The following is a 19,880-nucleotide window of genomic DNA, read 5'->3' as shown; positions in this document are numbered from 1 at the left end:
AGCTACTGGAGAAAATGCAAAGCTGTTTCATATCTATGTCTTGCGAATTTTAATTATGCCCCTCCCCACCAAAAGACATACTCAATAAAGCCAGAAAAGTAGAGTAAAAAAGAAAAAGGGAGACCAAGTCTGAAATAGTTATGTTAAATCTGGTGGTTACTGGGATTACAGATCCTCTTACCTACCACCATCCATTTTTAATGTTGCCATACAATACATGGTATAAAAATAAATACATGTGCCAAATTCCATATACCAAAATTGATATATTTGCAGGTTTTTTTTTTGGTGTGACTCTATGCTAAAACATAGGCTGTATACATGTGTGTGTGTTCTATAAATACATACCTATAAAAACAAAGCACAGTTTTATATTCTTAGATACTCTGGGAATAAAGCTATAACACTATTTGTATGATTTATTAGAATTGTATTGATATTTATAAAGTTCAGAAAACCTTGAAAGATCATGGATTCAGAGGTAATGTTCTGAATATTTCTGTATTTCTTGATAAGCTCTCATGAACTCAGCTTATTCTTCCTTTCTGGAACCATCCCAAGATGTAGGCTAGGTTTGCATGTCATATGAAAAAACAAAAGAGCATTTAAGTGGACACTATCAGAAAGCACCAAGTGTTAAAGACAGGCCAAACACCTACATGGCACTTACCTTGGCATTATCTTCGATGTAGTTAGATAAATTAAATATCTGTTGAAAAAATAAGCCTGGAGCATTTTCATCACAGGAAAAAAATCTATTCTTTCTTTTCTGAGGATCTCTCATGAATGAAAACCATATCCTTTTATTTATATTAATGATTTCTGTGGTGTGATCTATTATGTTCTAGAGTTTGAGTTTGCATTTGGGTCTTTTTGACTCATACTGACATTTTCAATAATCTCTCAGAAATGCCAGATCATAAATGCACATAATTACCAAAATATAATCAATCACAAAGCAACTTGAAATAAAGGTTAACAGTAATATCCTAGAAGCTATGAGGTGGGAACTTCGCCATGTGAAACAGATTTGAGTTTTAAATAAAATAATTACCTCTTGTCCCATTTCAAAGTAAAAGTTGAAAACTTTTCTCATATAAAATTAGGATAAGATTGGATTTCCCTTCTGGAAACGCTAAAGCAGGAGATTTTACATTTGAAATCAGGATTTGGGGAATTATCACTTTTGGGGAGTTGCCAAAACCAGCAAACACTGAATCTTCATACTAAATTGAAGAGACTATCACAGTTATGGATATTCAAAACTAGGCTTTGCTAAATTTTTTGAAGTTAAAATCACCAAGAAGAGTCAACCATTCAATACAGTTTTAGTATTAAGCATACACTACTAATATTAAAATTATTCATAAGATTGTAATTTATGAATGCTAAAAATTTGGTAATTTTCTGTTGACCATATCCTCCATTCTTATTGCTTTAATTTATCATAGTAAATTATTAATACTATTTATAATAATTCTTATGTTGAATTTTACCTAGGTGTTCAGTTTATTATCACATTCAATGTGTTACTTACTCTGTGAGGTTTGAGTGTCTATGAACTTCTTTATCAAGGCATCAGTTGTTTGGGTATAGAGACTTAGAGCATATCTCAGAGATTGAAGATCTGGGCTTTTCTCCAAGAAATTCTTTTTGAGACCATTTCCTCCCGCATGAAAGTATTGCTAAAAAGGAAAATAAGTAATGTAAGCAAAGGCATTTGGAAATAACACTGGAGGACAGGTTTTATTGCTATAATAATAAAGCTCAAATGGAATGATACAGTATGTCCAATGTAAGGTAGCTTCAAAGTGCTACCACATTCTCATTGCTAAGTCATCACCATCTAGTTCAGTTTCCCTCGATATCTCTGAAATGATGCTCTACATCATGGACCCCAGATCCTTGAGGCTTAAGGCTTTCCCTCTCACTCAAAACTTTAAGCATATGAGATCATGAAGATGCAGAGGTCAGCATCCTTTAGAATGACACATTTACATAATAATTGAGTTGGCTATAGGCTTCTGTTTCCAGAGGATGAGAAAACTATCCAGGGTTAGCGAAGTTTTACAAGGAAGGTAACTTAGTCACATAATTACAACACTAATTTGTGTTTCAAGGCCAGATACTTGCTAGTCCAACTTTCCCATCCTGTAATCATGCAATGGTGCAGATATAGGCCAATCTAAAGGGGCAGAGTGGACATCTCCTGAACCTTATACCTTATGTCTGATAAAATCAAATAGGGGTTTTTTTTTTTGTGTGTGTGTGTTTTTTTTTTTGTAATGCCATCCAACAAACTCAAAAACTATAACAGTATAGTTTAGGTAAGATAATATAGAAGCTGTAAGCTTTTTGACTATTAATATGGTCATTGAAGGATGTTAGCATTTGCCTGCTGCAAGTATTATGCATGACATCTTTTTGGAAAGCAGAATATGCAGAGATATGTAAAATAAATAAAAATGTTTTTCCCCAATCATTTACAGATGATAATACATACTATTTATAATATTCTGTAATTACTAGATAGTTTGCTTTCTCTCTCTGTACCAACAATGCTAAACTTCACACTCATTGCAACGTGGCTTACAATGGTCTGTGATCCCACAAAATGACATATTTTGAAGAAATTCAACAAATAATTTTGATACATGTTCTCAAATGAATGTGTGTCATCCCTCTATCCCATTCATAATTATCTCAATTTTATCCCCTATTCAAGGGGAGGTGTAGAAAAATATTCTGTGCATTTGTAGGCATCTGAGTGCACTTTTAAGTAGTATAATGTAGAGAAGATTCAGGGCATAGGTCAGAGAAAGTAGGAATTGGGGATATAATCTCAAGAAAGATTGCTCTAATTATAGATACCCTCCCCGAGGAGAAAAATTATGGTCACTTAAAATTCCAATAGAAAAATAGAAAAAGCCGTTTTCTTTTTTAAAAAGAACAAAAATATATTTAAAGTTGTTTTACACTTTGATCTTCTTATAAAAATGTTATTTTTTTTCACAAGTAGAAAATATTTATTGAGGAATATGAATCCAGAATTGTTTTAGGTTCCTTGGTGAATAAAAAACATATGATCATTCCTTTCTTCATGAAACATGATATGCTTTTGAGGTGAGAAAATATTAAATAGATGTATTGAAAAGGAAAGGTTGCCCTAGACCAGTGGTCAGCAAACTCATTAGTCAACAGAGCCAAATATCAACAGTACAACGATTGAAATTTCTTTTGAGAGCCAAATTTTTTAAACTTAAACTTCTTCTAACACCACTTCTTCAAAATAGATCGCCCAGGCAGTGGTATTTTGTGGAAGAGCCACACTCAAGGGGCCAAAGAGCCGCATGTGGCTCGCGAGCCGCAGTTTGCCGACCACTGCCCCAGACAGTTTGGCTCAGTGGATAGAGTGTCAGCCTGGAGACTGAAGGGTCCCAGGTTTGATTCAGATCAAGGGCACATGCCCAGGTTGTGGGCTCGATCCCCAGTAGGGGGCATGCAAGAGGCACCCAATCAATGATTCTAATCATTGATGTTTCTAGCCCTCTATCCCTCTCTCTTCCTCTTTGAAATCAACAAAAAAATATTTTTTTTTTTAAGGGAAAGGTTTAGTTTGGTTTTGACATTTCTGCTAGAGGAGTGATGGGGGTGGGGTGCTCTCTTGAGGTCTGTTTACATAACGAACCATGGAGCCATCAAATGCAATAACTCACCCTGACAGTAAAGAGCAGTGGGGTAAATTGAACCAAGAAAAGGCAGGATATTCTAAAGAAAACACATTCTCCCTCTCACCGTTTCTCAAATAAGCTCCGGTTTTATTAAACCTAAGCATAAATACTAGAAGATTATAATAAAAAGACATATAAGAAGAATAATAAGCAGCAGCTATAATGGTATTTTGACAACTCTCGGTACTAATGAGAGTTGTTAGGAAAGATTGTGAAAGATTTTGAAATAGAAAAAAAGGATTAGTGGGTGTTCTCCATAGTGTACCCATCTGGGTTATCTGCTTTTCGTTGTCTTTAAGCTATTTAAAACTCTGCAAGTTGTAGAAAATGGTTAATAATATAAATGGCTTTTGTTCATAGAAATGCAAATTAATTATTTCTGGTAGGGTGTAACTGATTATTGTTGTGTGGGTAGATCTGTTTTACCTCTATTTGTAAATTTCCTTCAGCTTTTCTTACTGCTTATCCTTATGTGTGGTTCTTGAAATTCTCCTTTGAGCCACTTGTAAGTGCTTACTGGCTTCCTCAATAATAGATGAGTTAAATAACATTTTTGCTTGTTTTATAATTCCCTGAATATAACAATTATGCCCCCTTTTAAAAACTGTTCTTTAATAGTGTATGTAAAGTAGTATGGGAGACAGCATTCATAAGGGTGACCATAATTTTTACTGTCTAATTTGTGAGAATAGGGCCATGGGCCCATGGCTCACCCTGATGACATCTGCCTTCCTGCCTGTTCTTTCTCCCTCTGTTCCTTAATAAATATTTATTAATCCTATACCATGAGCCACAACTTGGGCTGGTCATCAAGGATACGAAGCTAAAGAGGGCCAGAGGTTGCTCTCAAGGGGATTATAATCTAATAGAAAATATAACCAAAAGGCCAAAATGACTTCAATAACACATTGCAGGTGTAAGAGAAATGATTTGAAGTATAGATAATGGGGAGGCAAACAATTCTATGGGGAAGGAGTCAGTAGAGGTTTATAAAGTGGTGACATCTGTGATGTTTATAATTTTATCTGCACTGCCATTTTAAATTCCAGCAGTACCTTGGTAGGTCACTGAAGTGGACTAGAGAAAAAGGGCAATGCCCCTGGGTATCCAAGAGGAACCCTAGGAGTCCCAGAAACACTTAAGAAGGATTTAGGTACTTGTAGTTCTCAGAATAATGTGTTTTTTAAATTTTTTGTAAGAATTTATTTGGGCCAACTGATGGGAACAAGATAAGTACTCCCAGAATAATGTTTGTTTGGTATACTTGTTTGCTACTATTATTATATTCTCTACACTAAACTTGTGTTGTCTATAAGCTTCAAATTAAGAGATGACATTGTAGCCTTAAAGATTCACAATGCTCTACAGCAGCGGCTCTCAACTTGTGGGTTGCGACCCACAGGTTGAGAACCGCTAGCAGGGTCGCCTAAGACCATCGGAAAACACAGATATTTACATTATGATTCATAACAGTAGCAAAATTACAGTTATGAAGTAGCAACGAAAATAATTTTATGGTTGGGGGTCACCACAACATGAGGAACTGTATTAGAGGGTCGCGGCATTAGGAAGGTTGAGAACCACTGCTCTAGCAGGATAGTAAGTGAGCGGAAGATTTGTAAGGGCAGAAATGATGCCTTTGTATTTTGGGTGCATTATATAATAGGAGAAGTTGCAAGACACAACCAGGACAGAAGGTAGCAAAGTTAGGGGGGAAAACAAGAAAGTAAGGTGCTGTGAATGAAAGTCTCCATTCAGTGAACACAAACAAAGAACACATGCTGTAGGCTCCTTACTCAAAGAGCAAAGGTAGTAACTTCTAGGTTTACGCAAAAGAAACCTTGATGAAATGCCACTTTATGGGAAGCTTTTCACAGTGTTCAGAACCTGGGCCATGTCTCCTAAGAGCACAGGTCTTTTAATCTCACCAGCACAGATAATCAACAGAAAGGCGGATCAGGCACTGTGTACACCTTGTTATTCAGAGATTTCACATTCAGTTTTGACTCTTTGCAAGAGCCCTGAAGGAGCAGGAGAGTAGACCCTGTATTTTGCTGAGGCTTGGGTTTGAAGGATATAAATGTGAGGCTGATATGTGGGAGTGAATGTCTTAGCTCTTAAAATCCACTGTCCACAGCTCAGTGCAGCTGAGTTGCTCTCCATTCATTATAGTAAGTATTTTGGAGGGGAATTATGTCCTAGAGGGAATTTGTGAATGCAGGGTTTGGAAGCCTTCTCAATGTTTCCGTTATGCATATGGAAAGTGGATTATCTCCATTAGTTCTAAACAAGAAAACTATGACTCAGTTTCTTGTTGTTCCTCTGAAACCTGCAGAATCCCTGAACATTTCTGACGTGCTCAGCTGTTTTGCTTAGGCTGGTGCAAATAAGCAGAAAACAACTGGCAAAATAACACATTGGGACAACCAATTTCCTCCTCATTCAAGAAAGGAATTTTCAAGCAGTGAGAGGACCATGGAGAGGGTGGCTGTTCAGTGCTGTGAAGGAAAAGGATGTCAGCCGGGTGATCTTCTCCCTACCCTTGGCCCCGTCCTGGCTGGTATTTTCACCACAGACATAGACAGACAAAGACAGAAAGCATGTTTTTCAAGTGTGCACTTGAGCCAAAGCTCAAAGTTATTATGTTGGAGGACAGAATCTGGCTTTGGGAAGGTCTTGGCAGCCTGGAATGGTGGGTCAACATTTATAGGATCAGATGACAAAGAGGAATAAAAAAGGCCTTTATTTATGATACAATGTTTTCTGCAAAGTACAGGATAGGGATGACTTAGCTTAACATCAGTAAAATTTAAAAAGCCATAAAGCTTTATTTGCTTTCAACTTCAACATGATTTAGCAAGTGATAGGGCAGCTCTCAAAGCTTACGGAATCTTATGCATTCATATAGGTGATCAGGTCAAGACAAAGGGTGTGAGAGAGCAACAACATTCTCTTCTGGTTAGAACAAAACTGGGATATTAGAGTTATTCCTAATTCATTCCCAGGCTTCATTTTTTTAAATGAAAAATATAAAAACGTGAAGGGCACCCAAAGTAGATGAGCAGGGTTTTGTAAAGTGTAGGAACATGCTATTTAATATATGGCTGCAACAGCGTCAGGGAGCATGATAGTTTTCTTCTATGACTGAAGGGCTATCCTATACAAAAAGAAGTAGACTTTTTCAAAGGACTGGAGCAGGACCAATGCATAGCTACAAGTATCAGGGAAGCAGGTTTTTGGTTCAATATGACAACCTTTCTCACAATAAGTGCATCTTAAAATTGGAGCTATTGCTTAGGAGTTAGTGAGGTCCCGTGAGTTAGTGAGGCTTGTAAGTGGTGGCCAGTTGGCCACCGGGCCAACACTGCAGACGCATCTCTCTGTATGTTGGGTTATGAATCCAATTCTAAGAGTTTAGAATCCTCTTCATTTCTTTGACTCTCCGCCCTATATTTTAAGATGTAACTCTTCATCTTTCCTCTGCACAATGTGATTTTTGCATAATTATTTAACCTCACAGATTATCAGTCCATTTATTTTTAGACTGGGAATAAAAATAGCCTCCATTCCTGAGTGTAGTGTGGTAAAGAGGAAATTAATCACTGCAACCGCTTTGTGAACTGTAAAGATGTTTCTATTTGTAAGAAGATATACTTAATTGGTAGAACAACTCCCCAAACTGTAGCCCTGCTTTGTTTCCTGAGCACCAGTCCCTGCCTCTAGCAGGCCACTGGGCACTTATTTTAATGTTTCTGCCACCATATCTAACTCCAACGTGGGAAGAAGAAAACGACCCTCCTGCCTACGTTGCCATTTTCCTCAGTGGAGCCATGCTTCCCACTTGCCTGATACCTCGGAGTCACCCTGGGCTCCTCTCTTTCTCTTGCCCCAGTTTCAGATCCAAGTTCCAGGGACGTCCCTTTCTGGTGCCACTCGCGTTCATCTTTTGCTTTCCACCACCCTGGTGATAGCCCTTATCCCTCTTATGCACCAAATCAGTGTAACTGACCTCTGTGACCATAATCTTGAACCATTCAGTCCAGTTTGCACATTCCTGTAAAATTTCCATTGCTGAGATGGTCCTTCTGGCATGCCATATATTTTCAAAAACGCCAATGGCTCCTCATTTATAGAATCCACAGAGGCTGCAAAAGGACCTCTGTACTTTCAACCCAAACCTCATTTTACACTGTTTTTACTGTACAAACGTCCAGTTACATCCAGTCTGGTGAGTAGAATGGTCTGGTCACTGAATCCTAGCCCTCTGGCCCTGTGCTTGCTGTGGTGAAATCCTTTCTCCCTGATTATGTTCAAGTCATGAGTCTTTCTCCACCGTTCCCACTCTGATGTCTTTCCCATCTTGCCTGGGGCTCCCTTCCATCCATCAAGACCACTCCTTCAGCTTTTCCCAATCCCTTGAATTCATAGTAGTGGCTTATTCCTCTAAATCCTTACCACTTTTTCTTTTTAAACACACATATATTTTTATTGATTTCAGAGAGGAAGGGAGAAGAAGAGAGATAGAAACATCAATGATGAGAGAGAATCATGGATTGGTTGCCTCCTGCACGCCCCACACTGAGGATCAAGTCCGCAACCTGGCCATGTGCCCCGACCAGGAATCGAACGGTGACCTCCTGGCTCATAGATCGATGCTCAACCACTGCACCATGCCAGCTGGCCTCCTTACCACTTTTTAACCTGTGCCCCTCAGTTAGCATCTGTATCACCCTGTTCTACCTCTTATACTGTTGTCTCATAAATTAACACACATCATTATCTAATTCTTAATGTGCCTTTTCCATCTTTAAATCCAGAATAAAAACTCCTTGAGAGAAGGAACAGCCCTGCTTCCCAAAGGGAAGGCTCAGAAAATACTGAAGAATCTCGGGGCGGGGGGGGGGGGTGGGATGGGGGGGGAGTTGTGTTCTTTATAGTGAGAAGCTGCTGTGCACAGGAAGCCAAAGGCCAGAGCACAAGGCCTCGAGGACTTGAGCTATTGCTTGAGGCAAAGAATCAGATTTAATAGGCAGCTTCTCTGAGAGAGAATGAAAGGTTTATTAAGAAAGGGGGAAAAGTGGTACGTGGGCTCTATGAGGTTAGCAGCAGAGCGGGGCTCCTCCAAAATAACCCAGTTCCCAGGCAACATGGTAGTTACATTTAAAGAGCTTTCTATGACAGGAACTGTTTTTACTTACGTTATATGTGGTAACTCATTTAATTTTCTGACAATAACCTCTTCGATCCTCTTTCATTCCCATGGGTGAAAGAGGGCAGTAATTTGCACACTTGCGTTTCTCTCTCTTAATCACCCACATCCTGCTACTCTAATTGCCCACATAGTTTCAACTATTTTATTGACCTTTTTATTTATATTCATTTTCTGATAATTGTAAAGGCTTCCATCCTCCACAGTAATATGTTGACTTCACTGATGTAAGGGGGCCTGGTGAGGAGCACTGTTTGTTATTTATCCGAATGAAAAGAACTATGAATAAAGTATCATTTCCTTTTTCTTGATAAGTATCTAGAGATATTTTTCCTTTTTGTGTGTTCTGCATGAAACTGCAAAAACTAAAGCACTTCAGACCTGATTGTAATTTGTGAGGGTGAAAAATAGTACTGCTAAATAAAAAAAAAAATCGATAAATATTGCCTGCATGCTTAGCAAGACATTCCTTTTATAATCGCAATTAAAACCTTTCTAAATAATTCAACTCGTCATGTTTGTCACATATTTGAAGATCTCTCACAGTCTATTTTTACTGACTGAAGGGAACATGCTAATGTTTCTTCACGAATTTGCAGGAAGAATTTACTTTTTCGTTGCATATACTATTTTGGTAGTGATTTCCCATCATCATTTTTTTTTCTTTACAATATCTGAATCATGGTTTTGGTAAATTCTGGCAGACAGTTTATCTTGCAATCTTGTAAACTTAGATATAATAATAACCTGCCTTTAATAATTATTTCCTACTACAACTGGATTCCTTTTTTCCATATCAGATCAGAAGTTCAGATTCTTTACTTGGATGTTTAAGCCTTAGTATTTTGGCTCCAATCCAATGTTCTCCTTTCTTCTTCTTCTTCTTCTCCTCCTCCTCCTCCTCCTCCTCCTTCTTCTTTGGTGCGAAGCAAACCTGCAACCTAGGTATGTGCCCTTGACTTGGAGTCAAACCCACGACCCTTCAGTCCCCAGGCCAGTGCTCTAACCACTGAATAAAACCAGTCAGGGCCAATGTTCCTCTCTTATTCCCTATAATATGCAGCCAGTAATGACCTAGTCCTCTTCGCTAGACTAAGTGACGTTTTCAGGGTGTGGGTCAGCATTTCACTCATGCTTTTCTGCAACAACTTTCCCCTTGTTTTCCCCAGTTCATCTTCTAAACTCCAAATTTGTTTCTCTAGGAAGCTTTTCCTTAGGTACCCATGAAGAATTTATCATCCTTTCTGCATCCCCAACCACTTTTTCCACATCTCTTTTTATCAATTGTAGGTGTTTTTGTTCATAAGTCAAGAGCAAAGTCTTTTATCTTTTGCCACCTCTTCATTGCTCACCATACTTGCTATATGCAGTAAACTTTTAAATAATAATTTTTGAATTATAATGCTCCAAACTAGGTAAGACATGTATTCTTCCCATAAGCAGCTGGATTTTAAATAATGCAAAAACTATACTTATAATGATAAAAACGAAGATGCTGAGAAGTGGCCACCAAATTGCCATGTGAAAAACAGGTAACAGGATGGTGTAAGACATTAGTCAGGGTAACAGCTTCAGGCATAACATCGCATATCCCACGATTTGTCTGAAATCCTGAGTGGCAGAAATGGTGTTATCTAGTATTAAATGAGCAAGTAAGTTCCAAAGCTCTATTTGAATAGATATTCATAGTTAGTCTAAATTCTTTTCTTTATGCCAAGAAATGCAGATTTCTAGAGGGCCCTGATCCCCATGTTTATTAGTGTTAAACCCCCATATCGCCACTGCATGAAGTCAACCACACCTGCAACACACATTGCAGAGTCATGTCAGGTCCAAATGACAAGTATTCCAGGGGAATTGGAAGGGTAGGAAATACAAAAGCAGCCAGCTTTTATTTATTTTTTTTCTGAGTATTTAAAACTTCATAATACAATAACTTGAGGAATGTTCAAGATTTAAGAATTCCCTTAAGTCTGGAGATTCATGCTCAGGTCCAGTATCTGCTGTTGGAAAAATGTCTCCTGCTTATCTTTGAAAGAAACCCACATTTCAGGGAATCCTACAGCAGTCCTGAGTCTTCTGACATGTGGTCTGAGACACAAAAGCTCAACAAGGACCTTTTCAAACTAGGGTTTCCCAATTGGCCTATTAGCTTGCACATACTGATTAAGTTGTTGGCTGTCTGCCTCATAGCTGTCGTCTTGCTACTTTTATTTTCAAATGCTATTGATTTGGCTGTGTTGGCAGGTAATGGAATGTCTCAAAGCCCAACCATGCTACCTGCAGTATATCGTTATAACTTCTGTTACTTGTACCATATTCTAATCTTCTGGCTTATAATTAAAACTACATGGGACTGATATTAGAAAATTTCCAGCCCAGGCTCTGTGGCTTTGTGGTTGAGTGTCGACCCATGAACCAGATCGGGTTTCTCTGATTTCTGGTCAGAGCACATGCCTAGGTTATGGGCTCGATCCCCAGTAGGGGGTATGCAGGAGGCAGCCAATTGATGATTCTCACTTATCACTGATGTTTCTATCTCTCTCGCTCCTTCTCCCTTCCTCTCTGCAATCAATAAAAATATATTTAAAAAATAAAATTTTTATTACTTAAGAGAGTTAATATTTTGTATTAATACTTGCATAGAGTTTGAAATATTTTAAATTATTTTAGATAATTAGAAAATAATTTAATAATTGAAATATGATATTTTAATTTAGAAAGAATTAATCACTGAAAATATATCCATTTTGGCTTGCTACATTTTATCTATACTTCATTAACATTTAGGGAAATAGTATGACATAGAAGCAAAGACATTGACTATAGAGTTTGGAGATTTTTCTCTGCTCTGCCAATTATTAGCAGGTCAGTGTCCTTAGACAAATAATTTAAACCCTTTTAGTGTCTGTTTTCTCATCTATAAAATGCAAATCATTAATCTTGATCTATCTACCACCCAGGATGTTTATAAGGGCCAGGCAAGGTGAATCTAAAAGATATTTGAAAAAAACTAAAAACATGATTTCAATGTATATTCTACAAACTCCATAGCATTCTCCTCCTTCTTTTCTTATTCCCAGCTTATTTGCTTAAATTGAGCTAAAGAGAAATAAAGGTTCATTTCTTTGGCAGCCTTTGGGTGTTAGTCTGGTTAGCATCTGCTGCTTCTAAGAACATCTTCCTCCTGAGGTCCCTGCTTGCCTTACGGTATTCCTCTTGCTGGGCTCCAGGCAGACATTGGGGTTGCAATTATTTTAAGTAGTCTTCTTTTTTCTCCTGAGTTCCTTTGTAGTCAACATGAGAAGTAGTGCTTGCTATGGCAGCCGGCATGTGCAAATATCAGCTGCAGACAAGATAAAGGGAGTCCTAGCTTTGGCTAACAGCTGACAAGGCCATTGAAAGCAGGTATCAGGGGAATGACCTGGCAGATGGGCAGGCCACAGGGACAAGAGTCTAATAGCAAGCCTAGCATGGAGACCTCCGAGAAAGAGGTGGCATCAAAGAAGGGGAATAGGAGGACTGGAGATGTGACCTCAGACTCTGAGGCTCAGGAGTACCAGGGTCAGACTCCATCCAGTCCTAAAATAACAGATAATGACACAGACCTTTTATTCAATCTTGGATATCAGATAAGTCCAAAAGAGCAAGGCAAGTATTTGGTGGCTGAGGCTGTATTAAAGGATTATCACAGGTGACCCAGGCAGGAAAATGGGATAGTTGAGTTGTCAAGATGTAGATTTCTAGGGGTCAAAGTTGTCCCAGAGTTTGGGCAGAGTTTAGCCTACAGGTGTTGGTCAAGTGTCCTGACCACAAAGAATTAGAAAAATATTAGGGTTGTGGGCAGGAGCCAGGTCTGTTAATGAATGCCAATCTTTTTCACAGAACACATTTTCCTTTCTCTCTTAAAGTCATACATTGATCTAAAAAAATCCATAAAGGGCTGGATTTAGATTCTATAAATTTTACGTTTTTTTCCCTTCTTTATGGTGCACTGCAGAGTTCTTTTTTTTTTTTTTTTCTACTGGCATTTTCCTGTGTATAGCTCTTAGCACTGCTATCACTCTTATTCACAGTTTTCCATTTCTTACATTTCCAAAGGTTCTTATTCACATTTTTCCATTTCTTCTGAAAATTATTTTGTAATATTTCCATACTTCTAGACAATACTCTTGCTGTTTCTTTAGAAACTCTATTTCTGTAATATCACAGCTTAAATTCTACTCCCCAGCTTCCACTAGGTGTTACAAAGCTTTCACCTCACCAATTTCATTTTGCAGGTTTTGACATTAAAGAAGTAAAAGATGGCCTCTTATTGAATGCTGATCCTGCAAAACAAAAGCCATGAGGTGGTAGTTTTGTGAAGGTGTCCAATTGTTAGACAGCTAGAACTCTGTTCTAATGAATTATAAAGTCTGTTTGCATCCAGTGAGACTATTCTGTGCTCTGCAAACAGCTCCTGGTAGCTGACACTTTTTGCTGCACTGTTCACACATCCTGAATAATAGATGCTTCCTACAGTGAAGTGAGGGGACATTGGACACAGTTTAAATTTAGGAGATAAACTGATTTCTCACTTTAACAAACTTAAACATATATGTACAAAATTCATGTACATAAATATATAAGGGATCGATGAAAACAAAGAAATTCTAAGTTAAATTTTGAGATCTTCCCACATTTAGCCCACACTACCACTTTTGGTCAACCTTTGGCTATGAAAAATGGATGCACACAGCACAATGCCTTTGAGTTTTGAGCAGAAAATTAAATTATTGTGCTAAGAGAGAGGAGATTGATCTTTTAAAAACCATTTCAACAAGTATAGAACACATAAAAAGAAATTCTGTTAACATCAAATCCCACGAGGCATCTGTGTAACTGGGCTTTGGGGATAATCCATATCTTTCTTTGAAAACATGTTACAAGATAGGTTTCACACACATTTTTTAGGGATAGACAAAGGAGGCAAATTAAAGGACAATAATATGGATATAATAAGGTGATATGGGATAACCGGACACACTTCAGGAATGTATCTATACAACTGTCCATGGATGGCATAGCTCTACAGAGATGCATCTGGGGTACCTTTCACTGAGGGCACACGGGGGATTCTGGATGCATATCCAGAGGCACTCTAACCTTACCTTGATGGTAGCCAGGACCACCTCCATTATGGTGCACTGTCTTAGCGTCAGACCCTTGGCATCCTCTCGAATCATGTGCTCCTGTAAAACAGGTTAATAATTGCTTATAAAATAACCAGTTCATCAACTTAACAACTATTTTCAAACAAAATCTATATAATCCCCATATGAAAACATTTTTATTTGAAATATTTTCTTCTTATCAACACTTTTCAGATTATTATTTTGTCATATATTAAATACCCATTTTGCCAAAAGAAGAAATGCTAAGTATTTACTTAAAGAATAGTACTTTGATTCATTTGTGGTTTCCCCCCCCCCCCCCACTTACAAGTTAATGTTAAAACAAAAGAGAGAAACCTGAAAAATGTGATTCAAAGCTTTTTCACCTTAATTCCTTGCTTTATGTTCTTTAAGACTAAAGCAGGTCAATTATGGAAAAGACTTAGGAGTTGAATTTTAGACTCTCTCAATTACTACTGATAAAGACTACATATCACTCTTCCAATTTATTCTTGTTCTTAGAGCCCCTTATTGCTTAGTCATTACTAGGAAAAGGTTAACTGAATTTGGGGTTAGATATTTTCAATATTTCAAAATAATTTTTGAATACTTTAGAACTGATTTCCATATTTTACAATGGATTTTTCTCATTGTTCAATGTGGACTATCTCAACCAATTAGTCAAAGCTTCTGTAGGGAAATGATGGTAGAAAATTGAAGACAACAATAGAAATAGAAATTTGTCTAAGAGAAAAATGTTAAAACTACTGATTCCCAAATTAATACAATCTCCCTCAGGCTGCCACTATTCTAATCAATAAGATCCAACAAATATTTATTGAATGCTATGTGCCAGTACTGTTCCAGATGATTGAGACATACTGTTGAATAAAGAAAGACTTTTGCTCCCCTAGAACTTAAATTCTAGCTTCTACAGGTGCCTTTGTATGAATTAGAGGAAATGGCCTTATGGGTGTACACAGCTTCGGGAATGCATGGCTTGATTCATGGGTCAGTGCCTTTGGTCCGTAATAAAAGGTGTCTCTTTTTCTATGGGGCACAGCTCCACATCAGCACGTATTGCTTGGCAAATGGAGCCTGGGCTTTATTTAGACCATCATTTGCCACCTTAGCCAGGAATGGTTATAAAATAACCAGTTCATTAACTCTGTTCAATTCACAAATGTGCCATCACAACTAGTGGCTCATCACTCTGTTCTAGGCCTTATGCTGTTAGTAGATGCCATGACTTCCTGAAGGTGGTTTCTGTGTCTTACTTCTGCAGCCTTTCAGTCCTATCTTGGCAAACATCACCTGCTAGGCATTCGATATATTTTTGGAACTGAATTGCACTCCTCTCATCTTATCTTGTAAAGTTCAACATGCTTAAATAGAATCAAATTCCTTTGAATATTGAAGGTTGAATCCATGGTATAATGTTTCAAGGACCCATGGTATGCCTGTCTGCATCTCACTGCATCTTTCTGATGTAGGAATTTCAACTCAAACATGTGTGTCCATTTAATATTTTTAAGCATAAATATTAAATAACCATTGAGACTCAAAGAGTAATAAAAAATGTTTGCTGAATTATAGGGGGGAATTTTAGGATAAGCAAGTAAATACAAATGTTTTATATTAAATATCTGGCTTCATCAGTCATCACTAGCTTTACAATGTGTTCAAATTGTTTAATAGATGTTAATCAATAATATGTGTGGTGGTGTAGAAAACCATAATTCTTGCTAGAAAAGTTTTTCTGCGATTTAACAATACCTCATTCAAATAAGGGAGTATCTAAAAGAGGCTGGCAATGAGTTATTGTCCAATGAGTTATGCTTGCTTATGATAAACCCATAGTCTAAAATGCATTTTTCTTCATTGGTTTGATATTATATTACCACTTGTCTATATGATGTATTCATTCAAAAAATTATGGTAAATCTGATTCTGTTAAATAGTCAAAAGTTGGTTATACATAATATCCATACATGATGAAGTTCCAGAAACAGGAGGTAATAAATATATATCCAACTGCTGAATAAATATTTGTTTTATGAATCCATTCAAAATTTTAGTTCCCTCATTATTCTATTTTCTTTGATCCTGTGTTCTTTTAAGTAAACTTAATTTTTGTTAATATTTCTATACAGAATTTCTAAATTTATCCATCAGTACAATTATTTTAAACTAGAGGCCTGGTGCATGAAATTTGTGCACAGGGGTGGGGGGAGGGGGGAGCGAGTGTGTGTGTCCCTCAGCCCAGCCTGCACCCTCTCCAATCTGGGACCCCTCGAGGGATGTCCAACTGCCCGTTTAGGCCTGATGCTACCAGGATAGGGCCTAAATGGGCAGTCAGACATCCTTCTCACAATCCAGGACTGCTGGCTCCCAACTGCTCGCCTGCCTGCCTTCCTGATTGCCCCTAACTGCTTCTGCCTGCCAGCCTGATCACCCCCTAACCACTCCCCTGCCAGCCTGATTGATGCCTAACTGCTCCCTTGCCAGCCTGTTTGCCCCTAACTGCCCTCCCCTGCAGGCCTGGTCACCCCTAACGGCCCTCCCCTGCAGGCCTGGTCCCCCCCAACTGCTCTCCCCTGCAGGCCTGGGTCTCCCCAACTGCCCTTCCCTGTAGGCCCAGTTGCCCCCAACTTCCCTCCTCTGCCAGCCTGGTCCCCCCTAACTGCCCTCCCTTGCAGGCCTGGTCCCTCCCAACTGCCCTCCCCTGCTGGCCATCTTGTGGCAGCCATCTTGTGTCCACATGGGGGCAGGATCTTTGACCACATGGGGGCAGCCATCTTGTGTGTTGGAGTAATGGTCAATTTGCATATTACTCTTTTATTAGATAGGATAGAGGCCTGGTGCATGGGTGGGGGCTGGCTGGTTTGCCCTGAAGGGTGTCCCGGATCAGGGTGGGGGTTCCCTTGGGGCTTGGGGCAGCCTGGGCGAGGGGCCTGTGGTGGTTTGCAGGTCAGCCATGCCCCCCGGCGACCCAAGCAGAGGCCCTAGTATCTGGGGTTTATTTATCTTCTATAATTGAAACTTTGTAGCCTTGAGTGGAGCCAAGCCTCCTGCTTGCACCATAGCCACAGCCATTTTTGTTGGGATTTATTTATCTTCTATAATTGAAACTTTGTAGCCTTGAGTGGAGGCCTATGCCTGCCAGGGTGTGCGGAAAGCTTGGCTTCCTCCATTGCCCAGGAAACCCAAGCCTCCTACTCGCTCCATGGCTGCAGCCATCTTGGTTGGGTTAATTTGCATACTCGCTTCTGATTGGCTGGTGGGCGTGGATTGTGGGTGTAGAGAAGTGATGGTTAATTTGCACATTACTCTTTTATTAGATAGGATAGTACTTTTCCAGTAAATCAAATCTGCTCTCAAACTAATATATAAACAATGCAAAGGCCCAAAGGTTAAAAAAAAATTGGTAGTAATATTCAAGTGACATAAGGGAAAATAGCTTTGCAAATTTTCAAGTTCTTTTTTATGGCTAGCATTTTAAGTTTTTGCATGTGGTTATAGAGGATTTATTGCTTTGTAATTCAAGTAATAATTAAATGGACTAATCATTTAAAAATTAAAAAAAAGCAAGGATCAGCAAAAATATGATGCAGAACTAAGTTACTTTCCATCACCTATGTATACCAAGATTCTATTTTTCGTCCTTCAGATTATTACAATGTTGATTCACTAAACCTTTTTGGACATTTTATTCATAATTTGTTTTTAGTTTATTACATACAAAAGAGAATTAATTGAATTGATCAAATTTGGGGGCTCCAAAGGGACCTAACTTAGCATGGATTCTGATTTTTCTCACCTAGCATGCATGTACCCTCTGAGAGCCAGTCTCCATCTCACTCAGAGTTTATCTATACCCGAGGTCGGCAAACTGCGGCTTGCAAGCCACATGCGGCTCTTTGGCCCCTTGAGTGCGGCTCTTCCACAAAATACCACGGCCTGGGCAAGTCTATTTTGAAGAAGTGGCATTAGAAGAAGTTTAAGTTTAAAAAATTGGGCTCTCAAAAGAAATTTCAATTGTTGTATTGTTGATATTTGGCTCTGTTGACTAATGAGCTTGCCGACCACTGATCTATACTAATAAAAGGGTAATATGCTAATTAGACTGGACATCCTTCCAGACGTCCTTCCAGACAAAGCCACGGTGGTGGGGACAAAGGCAGAGGTAGTTAGGGGTGACCAGGCTGGCAGGGAAGGGCAGTTAGGGGCGACCAGGCCAGCAGGGGAGAGCCTGTGGGACCTTAATTGGCAGTCAGACATCCCCCGAGGGGTCCCGGAATGGAGAGGTTGAAGGCTGGGCTGAAGCCCCCCCTCCCATGCACAAATTTCGTACACCGGACCTCTAGTAAGATTTGAATAGGCCTGACTGCAGTCAGGGGTGCCTATGTGAGGTAAGGCAAATAGCATATGTCATTCCCCAGGCCAGACTTTTTGGCTTGGGAATGGTGATAACACTCCATCAGAGCTGATGATATGCCAGTGGACTTTGCTGGAATTCCTTGCATCAAGGTGGGTATTCTCTACAAGATTTCATGTTCAAAGACATTAGATACTGAGCAGAGATAGCTATTGTACAAACAGAAAGGGAGGTATGTTACAGCAACACATCACATAAGGAAAGAGCAGCTGAGAGGAAGTAACTGGGTTCTATAACATCATTTGAGTTCTTAATCAAGGAGTGATAGAAAACAGCCTTATCCCAGGACTATAAAGTTTCACGTAGAAATAAAATCCTTCTTTGCTTATGTTACTCTGGCTTTTCATCACCTGAAATTGAAACACTTCTAGCTGATATAATGATCCATTCAGGAAACTGAAACTTGAGGAGATGGAGTATGTTTCCTAATATCACACAGATGCTAGAAGCATGGCCAGGGCCATTTCTTTTGTAATGACACACTATGCTGTTTCACCTTCATGGTTTTATAGGAGCAACTTCAACACTGTAAAATTCATTTTTCAAAGTAGAAACTAGAAATCCCAGAAAGGTATATGAGGGATAAAGTAAGAGATCCAAGATACAATAGATGTCTGGCAGTGACATCTACCTTGCCTTTGAACTATGGACATCACTGAATACCTGTAAAAACAATTTTAGGTGATGGTTATGTCTTCTAAATGGATTATTGACTTTTTATTTTCCGAGGAAGGGGATAATGTAGGTAATAAAATAGAATTCTGAAATTACAGGGCAGCTATTTTTATCAGAATAAGTAATTACACAGTCAAATGGATTATCCGCCCCCCTGTGTTTTACACACAAAACAATTCTGTGATACCTAACTGGGAGCTACCAGCTGGGGGAGGAGACAAATAGCTGTTTCTAGGAGTAGGAGGTGGCATCCTCTTTGTAGTTACTATGCAAAGATAGTGTCGCCATTATCTCACTTAGCCTCACAACAGTCCTATGGAGCAAGTGTTAAACTGTTTTGCATTTTACAAATACCACATCTGAACATTAAAGAGGTTAAATACTTAGACTGGTGTCCCCATAGCTGGAAGCACCTGAGGTAGAACTGGAGCCAAGGTGATCTGTGTCTGTAACCCACCCCCCTGCTACACTATATTCTAATCCATAAAAATGAAACAAAATAGCATGTATTTTGACTATAGTCACAATGTTGGCCTATATGTGATCCACTGATGAATGAATGAATGGATGAAAGAAATGTGGCTTATACATACAATAAATATTATTTGGCCTTTAAAACGAAGTAAATCCTGCCATATGTGACAACATGGATGAAATTGGAGGATGTTATGATA

At 38.8% G+C, this 19,880-nt stretch overlaps 1 protein-coding gene across 1 annotated transcript in view; it reads right to left on the bottom strand.

The window, feature by feature from the left end:
• Positions 1-19,880, bottom strand: part of UNC13C (unc-13 homolog C) — a gene marked incomplete at both ends in the record, with an annotated part of 518,328 nt that overhangs the window by 50,045 nt on the left and 448,403 nt on the right. The window contains 2 exons of the mRNA XM_079768690.1: positions 1,538-1,685; positions 14,091-14,171. Coding sequence (XP_079624816.1) covers positions 1,538-1,685; positions 14,091-14,171 — 229 coding nt within the window. The remainder of the gene's footprint in view (positions 1-1,537; positions 1,686-14,090; positions 14,172-19,880) is intronic.

This window comes from Cnephaeus nilssonii (genome assembly GCF_951640355.1).
Source record: "Cnephaeus nilssonii genome assembly, chromosome: 4".
NCBI classification, from domain to species: domain Eukaryota; kingdom Metazoa; phylum Chordata; class Mammalia; order Chiroptera; family Vespertilionidae; genus Cnephaeus; species Cnephaeus nilssonii.
This window is presented reverse-complemented; position numbering and strand designations above follow the sequence as displayed.